Below are 12,690 nucleotides of genomic sequence, written 5' to 3' on the forward strand. Positions count from 1 at the left end.
ATATATATATATGTGTATGTATGTATATATTAAAATGGCTATGGGCTAAATGTTTTCACAGTCAAAAGCCTTCAACTGCAATCATTGATGATTCATTCATTCAATCATCATGATTTATGCTAGCCAAACCATTTGCCAGTATATTATGAAAAACTCATAGGGTTTGTTTGGGTCTATAACAACAATAAATGAGTGATAAGGTTTTTAGTCTTATTCCTATTATTGACCTATTATTTGTTGTTCCAAAACCTCAAGTTCTGAGTTATGAAGTTGCTGCCAGAAAATACCAGCAAAACATGACTTAATATAGTTTTCCAATGTAACAAATATATTAGATTGTCAAGGCAAATGAATCATTTAGCCAAGCTTTCAAGCTCAGGTTTAATGAGTTACTGTAATAGGTGCGTGGGACGGAGCTACTGCAATAACGTGTAAGAAATTGTCTCTTCTGTGGCTTCAACTTTAATTTTGATCTCACCTGTAGTGCAACCTATTAATATATTTTTTCAAAATGCCATTTTTGTTCTGCAAGTATTGTCTTTTGGTCGTGCAAAAGGGGGAAGAAGGTCCACTCTTTCTAAAGTGAGAGATGACGCCTCTCCTTTATTAAAAGTACTTTTAAAACGTTCACATTTGAGTCAGGAGTTTGATACATACAGGTTTCCCATGGTCCTATGCTGCAGTGATCGTCCAAAGAGAAGTGCTGTCAAGCTTGGAGATGTTTGTTGTTGGCCTCAGTTCCATGGCCTCAGTATTACAGTTACTTTGGTACGCCATGTTGGGATTGGACAATGGACCAGATGAGTAGTTGCGGGGAATGCCATTGGCTAATAAGAAACTATTTTATGGTTAACAGACAAAATGAGCAATTGGCCAAATATAGCAGTTGATCAAGGGCTTCCACCCAGTAAGGTTTAAAAGGAGACCAGCTAAGCCATCACTAGTGAGGCGGTGTTAGTACATTCAGTGGTACTATACTGCACCACTGGGGAAATGTCAGAGAGGTAGAGGCCCACAGTGGCTCTGATTGTCTACTTATAGGGACCAATGTTTCTCTATTATCTTTCCGCAGTGATGAACCCTCCAGTAGGAAAAATTCTGCCATTACCAGAGAAATGCGGCATTAAAAAAAGTCAGTACTATAGAATTTAGTCCAAATATCTTAACAAAGTTTACAAAAACAAAAAATCCAATTCAGTATTTGTTTGACCCTTGATAGAAAAGATGCTAAACTAAACATTAAAGAACTTCCGGTCACCACTGCACGGAAAAATAATAGGCAAAACACTAATATGAACTACCAACTTCCTTATAAGTTGCACAAACAGCCTGATGGTGAACATGATGAACTATATGAAGACAGACCTTGAAGACTGGAAAAAGTGCTGTGTACAATAACTACTACTGTATAGCCCCTCTCAGTGCTGTCAGAAATGAGTATGGTAATAACTGCAAACAGTACAGTATTGAATATAAGTTTCTCTATATACAAAATGGTAAATGTATATACATTTACAGAGTTTGAACATGAATGCAGTTTGTGCAAGAATGAACTAAAGCCAACACATTCATGCTTATGAATCCCCCTTACTGTTTCCCCTCTACATGCTGTTGGACTTTAAAGTGACTCATTAGTGATTCATCGTAAACAATATAGGCAAGGACCAAGTCCATAAAGCCTTGAGACAGTGTCATCCATACAGTATTCCAAATAATCATTAAAAAACTCATTAGAAGTTGAATTGTCAGCTACTTTTTTAAATCAAATTATTAACTTCTTCATGCTGTGTGGTACACCAGTTTGCCATTGAGAAAACCTTTGTAAATTGAATATTTTCTAAATGCCCATTTCAACTGGAACTGGCTACAAAATGGATGAAGGCCATGTAAAAGGAATGATTTAATTAGAATAACAAAAAATTAACAAAAAAGTAAATTATATATCAATATATTCATTAATGTATCATCTTTAATGCATTTATTAAAAAACTAGGGTTTATAAAGTTATTCACAGTATTCTTTCAGTATACTCAGGTGCTTAAGATAATGTTTCTACAGGAAGAGAAACTGGAATGAACATGAGCTATTCATTTGCAGAAACAGACCAACTTATGCCTCACCTCACAATGGCTGATTATTGAGTTTTATCTTTATATGACCGTCAGATTCCGATCATATTTACTTGAATTGACGTGTTTTCTGAAGGTTGGGTATTTAAGACAGCGGAGGGAAGATGATGCTGCACTTGTTGGCACTTGAGGATCTTAACATCAGCCACATTCTCTCTCACATTCTTGTGTCACCTCATCATCATCATCTGGTGTAAAACAGTCATTCTCGTATTCCATGGCTAACCAAGACACTTGTTAGAAGATTGCTTGAACAACATTGTAACCTGTTCAAGAGATGACAGACACTGTGTCTGCATAGAGTAAAGGGACATCTAACAACAGCTCTGCCCTGCCTTTCTTGGTAAATGTCATGTTTTTTCCCTGGCTTCCTCATCTCATTTTAAAGTTTGCGTAGAATGGGAATGATTAGAATGACATAGACAAATATGACATGGGCCCACTGGTGTACTTCCTGCTCCACAGTTCTAAACTGGCGCTTCTGTGACCACCTGTGTGGCCACCTATGTCTTGCTGCTTTTGAGCCTTTTGCTTTTTGATGATCTCCCATGGGAAATCCTCTATTGGAAGTGGGCTGGCAGGGCTGCCTGACCCCTCTGGTGTGCTCTCAGGGGTTCCCTCTATAATCTCAATTCGGGGTGGGTCCATCAAATCCATGAGGCTGAAGGGGGCTGGCTCTGGTTGGCACATCACTGACTTGTCCTCTGTATTCTGTCGAATTGACCAGCTTGAGCCTGCTTGAATTCCTATGGACACTCTGTCATCCGTTTGTGTGGTGCTGTCACTGCAAGGCTCCCGACACAAAGTCCACATGTTGTAGCACTGAGTAAAGTTGAAGAAGTTACTGTTGAAAGTCTTCAATTCCCCACAGACATCTCTACGCAGCTCTGCCAGTTCATAGCGCATTGCTGAGATTTCATCCTTCCACTGCAGGTTAAAGGCAGCAACCATGTTAGCAGACTCTTTAAATGCCTGAATGGCCTGAGGGACCGGCAGATCAGAGGCTATGGGTGAGGCAGAAGGGACCCTGTATGAAGGTGGGGATGCCGGTGGGACAGATATGGCTGTTACGGTGGAGCTAGTACTGTGATGGCTACGAGCAGCAGCAGTCTCTCTCTCCAGCCTCTCCAGCTCCACATAGGCAGAAGAGCTAGCACCGTCATCATCCTCTATCATGTCGTCATTTAGTAAAGACGTACCATCCAAAACATCATATCCCTCTGGAAGAAAAATGCAAATATGGACATTCAAAGTAAAAGGAACAGCTGGAGTGTGATTTGGATTCTCAACTAGAACAAAAACACATATCTATGGAAAACATACAGTATGTGAGTGAAAACTAATTTCCAAGACATAAAAGATCAAACCCAATTATTTCCCGTTTGATTCTAAAGATTTAAGCGTTTAGTCAGGGATGAGCACCCACCATTGACTGGTATGCTGTTCGAGTCATACAAAACCAAGAGGTAACAGTTGTTTCATAAAATCCCAAATGTGAAGAAACGGTATGTTAGTTTGTTTATATCAATGGGTGCATTTAGTTAGTTTTGCAGGTATACACTAGGGCTGCACGTTATGAAATGTGCAATAACGTCAAATGTCACAATCATAATACTTAGAATAAATAAACATATTGGTATATACTGTATATATAACTTTACTCGGTTGTTCTGCCTTTCTGCTGTTTTCAGTTTTCTGCTAAAATACGATTACATCCCAGTTGAATGTAAAACAAACATAAGGAAAACATTTTCAACGTTGTTTTATTGAACAAATTGAATGTTTAATTGTATTTAAACTACTTAAAATTATGACTGATACATTTGAAAGTGCAGTTTTCTGATGTTTTTTTTAACTAACTCTAACTAACTGAACAAATCTCTTGTCTATCGCGATATGTTGCAGCCTTTTCCGATGTGTTTATTGTAGAGCCCAACCAATAAAGAATTTTAAGGCTGATATTGATGCAAATATCTGGTGATTAAAACATCCAAAATTCCAATATATATATATATATATTTTTAAATAATCAAAAAGCGTATAACAAAACAAACACATTTCCGTAACATTAGTTATTTGGAGTTTTTTATGAGTCCTCATTAAAATAATATGATAATGTTTGTTTTAATTTAATTTATTATTTATAATTTACAATTATGATTTATACTGTTTAATGATCCCCAGTAGGGAAGTTACAATGTACACTGTTTTAGTTGTTTTAGTGTCACAACAGAACAAAGAAACAATCAAAATATATTAAAGTTCTGATAAATAAAATGTATAAAAATACAAACTTAAGATATGAAACTTAGTCCTTTGACCAAAAACATAATAACAAAAAAAAGTGTTTCCAACAAGGACGTTGTAGAGTGTCGTCTGTTGGAAAAAACTATACAACCCCAACACTCATAACATTGTTGAAGGGTGTTTTGTCCGTTTTTCTGTTATTTTTTAAATATCCATTTATCAGAATCATTTATTTGTCATTATGAATGATTCTGATAAATGAATATAAAACAAAAAAAATAATTTATCAAACAATATAAATGCTGATACTGATTTTGGAAAATGCCTAATATGGGCCTGCCGACATATCGGTCAGGCTGTAGTTTATTGCTCTAGTTAATATTGCGATTTCAATATAAAAAACTATACAATGTGCAGTTCTATACATCTTATACAGGTTATTGAGTGCTGTTCGACTAACTGCGCGGGCGTTATGTCACTTTGCTTCAGCAAAGTGACATAACAGAAACAAAAACCGTGCCGCCACCAAAATTGATTTAGAAACTGAGTTTTGGCTTTCGGTAATTAAAGCTTGCTTCATTTATATGGGGGTTAGCTTCAGTGTAGTGAAGCTTTATTTACTGTTGAATAACTGCTTACATTACCTTAGCTCACAAAATGTTCCAATAGATTTCCGAACACTGGTCATAAGCAATATGACAACGTGACTTACACAATGTTTGTAGATTAACAAACTAATAGAGCGGCTAGTGTCTGATGGCAATTTCTGCAAGAAAAATATTACATTTCAGTAGCGGTGGGAGCATTTGTGAGAGGGGGAACGGCACACAATGTTTGTTTAACATAACTCAAAAGTTTTTTTTTTTTTTTTGGAGTGACGAGATGATAGCTTATATGGCAGTAAGTCTCAAAGAAAAATAAAACTGCAGCGGCGAGATGAAAATTAGGATTTTAAGCCAACAAAAGAAGTGAACTAAAAAAGACGAGGCAAAGTGTGAGCACCTAATTAAAGAGTTATTATCACCAAAGATACTGAACCACCTCTGTTGTAACCTCACTGCAGGTAAAAGGTTATGGCGTAAAGGCACGTTACCACCACCATGTTTTGTTTGGCGGTGAGTGCTCACGGAAGGCTTGTTTTATGTGGCCGCGCCAACAGTGTTGTTAATAAGCGCTGTAGCTTTAAGTATTAGCGGAATTCTCAACATCTTTTTGAAAGTTGCTTATCATCAGTAAAAATGTTGGATGAACATTCCTTGGTGTTCAAGTAGAGCATTTTACGAAATTTATGATAGGTCAGATCCAGTTATTGGAGCTAATAGCCGGTACAGAATAGACAGCACCAATTTTTTAAATAGGTTCTTGAGTGCCTTAACTTAACTAAGACAATAATGATTTTCATTAAACTCACATACTGTAGGCTTTTCACAATGATTTTACACTGCCTTCTCAGTCATCTCAAGGCTTCTTTCCATCTTTTCACTGCACAGCACAGCAAAGAGTGGAATTAAACATGAAATACATAAATCATCAAATCATGAATCCCATTTTCTGAGAACCCTTTTCTCAAAACATCAAAATTTTTCTTTTTGTGCTATTTTGTGCAAAAGAAAAGATGTAAAGGGAGTAGAAGAATCACAACCCACTGGGTCAAGAAGCAGATATGAACCCTATTGAACATATCAGGTCCAAGGTGGCTGATTAGACCATGTGGAGTAAGTAACCCGCTGAGGGGAGGGGTCACTCCCCCCTCCGGGGCTGCACCAGGGAGAGGCTGCAATCCCACAGTCAAAGACAGCTGACAGACTCAATGCCAAGGGTTGGACTGCCACATTTGGCCTTTTTAAAAGAAGTCAGATTTTCATGGAAAGAAAAAATAGAGTCCACACACATGCTGCTCTCATAATTGATTGGAGACAGTGGCAATGCAATAATCAGGGCTATTTTACGTATCTCTCATACATTTACACTTACAGTGTGGTCTAAGCACATGTAAAATAGAGACATGGTAAACAACTCACAAAAGCCAGCATCACATTCATTACTGTAATCTCTATTCAGAGTTATCAAGGTTTTAAGAAGGAATCAAAGCGTCTGAGGTTTTATGAGTTGTTTGGAACCGTGTTTGCTACTTAGGATAGCATATTGAGATATTTCTACCAACTATATAAATATATATAAACTATGTATTATTTTTACTGAGAAGGCAGTGCAAAAACACACATATACATAGATATATGTATGCGTGTCAACATTAAAATACCTGCAACAATCATCACTGATGCCTCCAGTTGTTCTTTTCCCCTGGTTATCCTTCAAGAGATCGATGGTCAAATGTAGAGGGGTTTGCTGCTCGTCTGCCCTATGGAGCACCATGGGATCCTTTCTCCACTCAAGCGCCCACTAGCCTCACACAGTGTTTGGTTCGTGAGCCGCTTACAATTTAAGTATAAACTAGTACTGAACACTAACATAAAAACATGATTCCAGGAATCAATGTTTTTCTTAGCCAAGGTAGCCTGGATAAGTACACCAAAGGAGAAATGTAATTTACATTATGGCTTGACTGGGAGGTGACAGGACTGTATTTCCACCATCTTGGGAACCCTTCCTCTGGGTTGCTATAACCCTATCTGACATATTTTTATTAGTGAATCATGCCAATTTTCAAAATACAACTTTACAACATATGTACAGTCAACTGATTGGTTTTGTCCACATACAGCTGACAGATTTGGAGCAGAGAGTTAAATGAATAGAGTTCAGCAAATAAGACAGTGGGATTGGAGAACACTCCTGTATTCTCAGTACTTCTGTCACATCGAAGAAATTGTCGATGAAACAAAATTAACGATGAAAGGATTCCAAAAACAAAAGTCCAGATTGCACAAGAAATCAAAACCCACAAAATGAGTAAAAATGCAAATATTCAATTGACAGAAAAGTATACAAAAACAATAAAAATTCAGGTCATAATATCGAAAAATGCTCGTATTTAAAGAAAAATGTTTCAATAGGGTTCATAGCTTTACTCTTGCAGGTAAACACCAAATGCACTTAGTGAGGGAGTTACAAAGACTCTGCTTGCACAAAGAACCTGAAATTCTAATTTTATATTGTTTGCAATGTGTCGTACAAAACCTTGAAATACTTGCATGTTGTAATAAAAAAGCATCATGTAGGAAAAATAAATATGCGAGTCCATAAACAAAATGTGCTGTTTTCAGGACATGTTGAGTCTGGGTCCACTATCAAATTGTAATTGTAGCTAAAAATTGAAATATGAACAAAGAAACTAATAAGTTTGCTTAATTGGGAAACTGCAGTTGACAGTGATTCAGAAACTTAAGGAAGTCCTGTAATAAACTTGACATACAATTGATCGATTTTGACTGAGACCGCTGCTCAAAAGCTTGAGTTTCATGCAACACAATGCAACAATACTGCCAATAATCAAGGGTTCTACGAACTTGAATATGCCATCGGTAAACGGTTCCTTTGTCCAACCAGCATTTGTGTGTGTGCACCTGTTATAGTCTCTAGATGTTGTTGACTTACCTTTAATTGGTTACAAGATTTGATTTTTTTCAATTTTATGAGGTCAATGACCAGGTCAGTTACAAAGCCTTCCTCTGGCCCGTTTCGGTCTTCATCCCTCCCTAAGTAACTCACACGCTTTGCACAACACATATATAACACCACAGTTTAACATGCTTAGGACAGGGCCTGTTCCTGTTTGGCATGCCATGTGATGTGGCTGTGCTGTGTTGTAATATTGTGTACCGTGAGCATGTTTTGCCATCTCAGTGTTTATGCGACCCTCCCACCCTTTTCCTAGTCTACAACTTGTCAGCACCACAAGTGACCAACCAGAAGCTTGGCTAATGATGCATGAATCGTGCAAAGTAACACACAAGCAAATCCATCTCAACAATCGGGAGTATGCAGAGGCGAAAACAAACACACGCACACCGTAGCTTCCAAAGAAAATAACTGGGATCATTCAGCCCGGCATCTCTGAAGCTCAAGGGTTCCCCACTGTACATATGTATGTATGTCAAGTTTGTGCCCATGTATAGGATGTATGAGGATATGTAGCCTAAGCCCTCTCTCATTTAGGGGGGGATTGTTTTACCTGTTGTGGATCTGAGAGTTGAAGTGACAGTGGAGGATGTCATTGAAGGCAAGCAGTCGTCATCTTGGGAATAACCAGCCTGAATTGCACGGAGGTAACTGTGGCTTCGAGTGCGGAACGAACCAGGCAGGTCCAAGGCTTCCATGGCCTGGGATTCTACTTCACTAAAAACGGACTCGCAAACTGACTCAAACTGGCCATTGATCTCAGTCTCACTCACCTGAGAGACAAAAACAGGAATAGCAGTCCTTAATTTTTCCTCTTCCTTTCTCTTTCTCACTTTGATTCTTCCCCTTTGCACAGCAAATATGAAGGAGTGTTAGCGTAAGGAAATGCCACTCATTCCCACCTTAAACTGAATAAATGTTAAGATCAAATGAAAAAGGCAGATGACAACAGAGAACAATCAGAAAAATATTCACTTTGTGTTATAAAACTTTCAATTTGTCACATATGCCAAAACTATTCATTACTATGTTACTACGTGGAAAATAGGAAAACACTGCAGTCCCAACTTTTTATCTTGTAGCTCTAGCAAGTGTCTTACATATATATTTTAATCACTTTTAGCTGACATAAGATTAATCTTTGTCATGAACATGCAACAAAATCATGTCACCATTGGAGGAGGAGCTATCTTTTCAATTACGCTCTGTCCTGTCATGTCCTCTCCAGTCCTCTCTCTACATAATGTTTAAAATACTAAATTACATTACAGAAGAGAACTGGGTTCACCAGCAGTAGTAAGCTGATTGTACAACCCTTCTTTTGGACAAAATCTTTCCTCCTCTCGTTACTCCTTCTCCTTATAGAGGGTTTCTTGCTGTCTCATAAATCTTCATAGAAACCACGTCTTGTGCCACCATGGAGGTCCAAAACAGACTTGCACAACGATCCAACTGTATAGATTCATAGCAGGGTATGAAAAGGGGAGATAGCTGAAAAGGTTGTGTGTGATGTTAGACATGAAGTGTCCTCTATCCCTGGTCTCTAAATCTAATCTAAACATTACTAGTAGACAAATAAGCTCAGTTAATTAAATCGGCATCGTTGGCTAATTAGCTACCATGCCAAAACAGCAGGAGAGTGATTAATCGTTTATTTGTGGTCTATTCCAGACATCCGTGTGCCAAATTAGGAGCCAGAAAAGAGATATCTTAGTTTCTCATTTATATACAATACAAGTTCCTTTCTAACACGATACCCTTAAAAAAAAAAAAAAAACTGTGTCTGGTGCAAATTTAGAGACAGACTAACAGTTAAGTCATCAATTACCAGTCCAAAACTGCAAATGAGTTATGTCTATTGACTTCAGTTGAGACAGCCATGGCTATGTCTACTGGTCAATCAGCTGTGGACCTCCAATATGGACACATGGATGTTATGTATGAAATATTGTCCCCACAAAGCAACTACTTTCAAAAAACATAACATAAGCTCTCATTATTGTCTCCAGGTGTTGCCTCTGTGCGATGTATGTGTTTAAGACTCACCTGGCTGACGCAGCTAGCCTGACTGAGGGTGCTGACGGCGCGCATGTAGCTCTGGTTGCGTGAGCGGAAGGGTGGGGGGTGAAAGGTGGCAGGGTCCAGCGTGACACTAGGGTGGGGTCGCATATCTCTTGTGGTTTGCAAGTGGTAGCCCTGGCTGAACAAGGACAGGGGGTAGGGATAGATACGATTGCACAGTTCAAAAGCCACACATGGAACATCACTAGATGATAATGTATCAAACAAATCTACTGGTAAGCATCTATGGGCATTATGTGACTTCTGTTGGGTATAGTTCATGATCAAGTATTTCTATCCAAAATAAATGTCAGCCACTTGAATAACATTGACCTATTTTTATTGACTCAAGTTGTTAGCTTCTAGTTTAGTTTCAAGGGTCCTATGAGAAAACAGTCTTCCATCTCAACTATAGAGAGCCTCTCTCTTATTTTTATTAGAGAAACAATGAGAGCTAGGAGCTGCAATACTAAGAAAGAATCTTTTTCTCCACCAGAGGCTCAAAAAACAAGAAGGCTGATTTGTTTGAGGACAAAAGCTGAAGTGATCAGAACCCTGCTGAGATGATGGTAAAAAAAATAGTGTCGGTAGGGATGAAAGATGCATGACGCCTCCCCAAGTTCATAGAATTTGTCTTTTTCTGGAAGTCAAAACAATAAGCTGAATAAAAACAAGCTGAGCAACAATAGGCTTACCCCTAATTCCCACCAGGCGCGTGGCTTCCCCGCGAGCAATCACGCCAGTTCAAGGCAATGTTTGACATTCCACCAGCTGCGCCATGGCGCGTCACAGAAGCATGCATGAAGCGGCTCTCTGTTCCCCTTTGCTAAATATATGCGGCAGGTCCATTCGGACAGCCAGGCAGGCAGTGAAACAGCAAGACTATCCAGTCAATTTACCAAAAAACCCCTCCCCCTCCAAATATTGTTTATGTCTTCTTTACAACACCACGAATGACAAGAGATTCATGTTGGAGGTTGTTAAACACAATACCACATCACAGATGATTTTTATCAGGACAACACCAGAAAAGAGAAGGCATTGGTTGAATTGCAGCAGTGCTTAGAGAGGAAGGTAGATACTAGCTTAATGTAAACATGTGATTGTTCTGTAAAGTACTTGTAGAGTCAATATAATCTGCGAGTCGGGCAGCAAGACGCTCGGCTTCCGGAATGCAGCACAGAAGAAGAATTGGGATTAGTGGAATTCGAAGCAGCAGCATCCTCTGGATCACAAATTTACTTAATGGAAAATATGGTGGTTTGTGCTGGTTTACTAGGCAACAGATGCATGTCGCCACAAAGAGATGATTAGAAATTGATTTAAGAGTAATGCAAAACACCTTGAAAGTTTTTACTGACCTCCAGTGGTGTAACTTTTCACCTTGCTGCAGTGAAGTACAGGTGAACTCCACAACCCAGTTACACATGAAACCATCCCACTGCCTTTCAGCCTGGTGTTAAGTTACTGTGCACCACAAGCTGTTTCCATGTTTAAGGTTTCTGATTAATCAATCCCAAATGTTTAGAGACTTTTGCTACACATTATTTCTACATGTACACAGATTTACAGATTATAAGTGTTGATACATACTTCCCCCCCACAATTATATCAATGAGTGTAGAATAAATGACATCATTGCAAGGCTACATAAACCTAGCTAAAACTAATGTAATAGAACGTTTTATTGCCATGATTTCCATGATTGTCTTTTTAATGCAATCCAAAATATATTGCAAGTATTTTATTGGGAATAAGAAATATATTCAACACTTTGCTGTGGTACTCATCAAGCACATCTTTCCTACCTTACGTTTCTCATCATTAAGTATTCTTTAACACAATAGACAGTAACTTCAATGTATGCCCTTCTGTATGACAACAATTCTCCCATCCAGTAAGCCCAGGCCTGATATGTACCTGTTCTCTTCAGTCTGACATTGCATAAATGGGACAGTTTTGCTACAGACTTGTCAACAACACTGTGGTAAAATGAGGCGCATTGCCTGTGTAAGATGTTGGGCAAATATTGGAACTAGCAGATGAAAAATGTCACAATACCCATTTGGTACTGCAGCATTCAGCAGAGCACTACTTTACCTAAACTCATAAAACCGTTGTCAGTCGAATACTTAGCCAACAATGCTCGAACAAGTTAGTGATGTGGTTATAAAACAAGCCAACATGCTGACAAAGTGAATCATTGTCAGGTAGTTCAGATTTATAGAAACATAAAGAATGTAAGGCTGTGAATAAAAATTCCAAGTAGGTTGTAAAGGAACTATGTATTGGAGGGAAGGTCTAGAATTTGTACAAATTTATTTGAATGTTCTCCCTTTGAACTTATTTTTTTAGCTTTTTGTTTCAGAGACACAGCGATGTGACGTTAGGAAAATAAGTGCAAATCAGTTGTGCATGAAACTTTTGTTTATTTCACTCAAACTTGTATTCCAGTCATTCCCCAAACATTATGAATTATTCATTATAATACTACAGCTATAGAAGTAGTGTGGAATAGTTTGCATACAATGCTGATTGAATGAAAATTGATGAATTTGTGACATGCACTATCAGTGCTCACTAGTCTGGATCAACGGAAGTACAGTGGGTACGGAAAGTATTCAGACCCCTTTAAATTTTTCACTCTTTGTTTCATTGCAGCCATTTTCCA

At 38.3% G+C, this 12,690-nt stretch overlaps 1 protein-coding gene across 3 annotated transcripts in view; it reads right to left on the reverse strand.

Moving 5' to 3' along the window:
- Positions 1–12,690, reverse strand: part of LOC117961126 (disks large-associated protein 2) — a 96,125-nt gene that overhangs the window by 22,304 nt on the left and 61,131 nt on the right. For 2 of the 3 annotated variants that reach the window (XM_034899533.1, XM_034899534.1), the window contains exons 4-5: positions 10,005–10,158; positions 8,512–8,731 (exon numbers count right to left, since the gene is read on the reverse strand). In XM_034899533.1, the coding sequence (XP_034755424.1) occupies positions 8,512–8,731; positions 10,005–10,158 (374 nt within the window). Of the gene's footprint in view, positions 1–1,536; positions 3,350–8,511; positions 8,732–10,004; positions 10,159–12,690 lie in introns of those variants that run through there. The other variant, XM_034899535.1, reaches the window with a different exon arrangement.

This window comes from Etheostoma cragini, chromosome 18 (genome assembly GCF_013103735.1).
Source record: "Etheostoma cragini isolate CJK2018 chromosome 18, CSU_Ecrag_1.0, whole genome shotgun sequence".
Lineage (NCBI taxonomy): Eukaryota > Metazoa > Chordata > Actinopteri > Perciformes > Percidae > Etheostoma > Etheostoma cragini.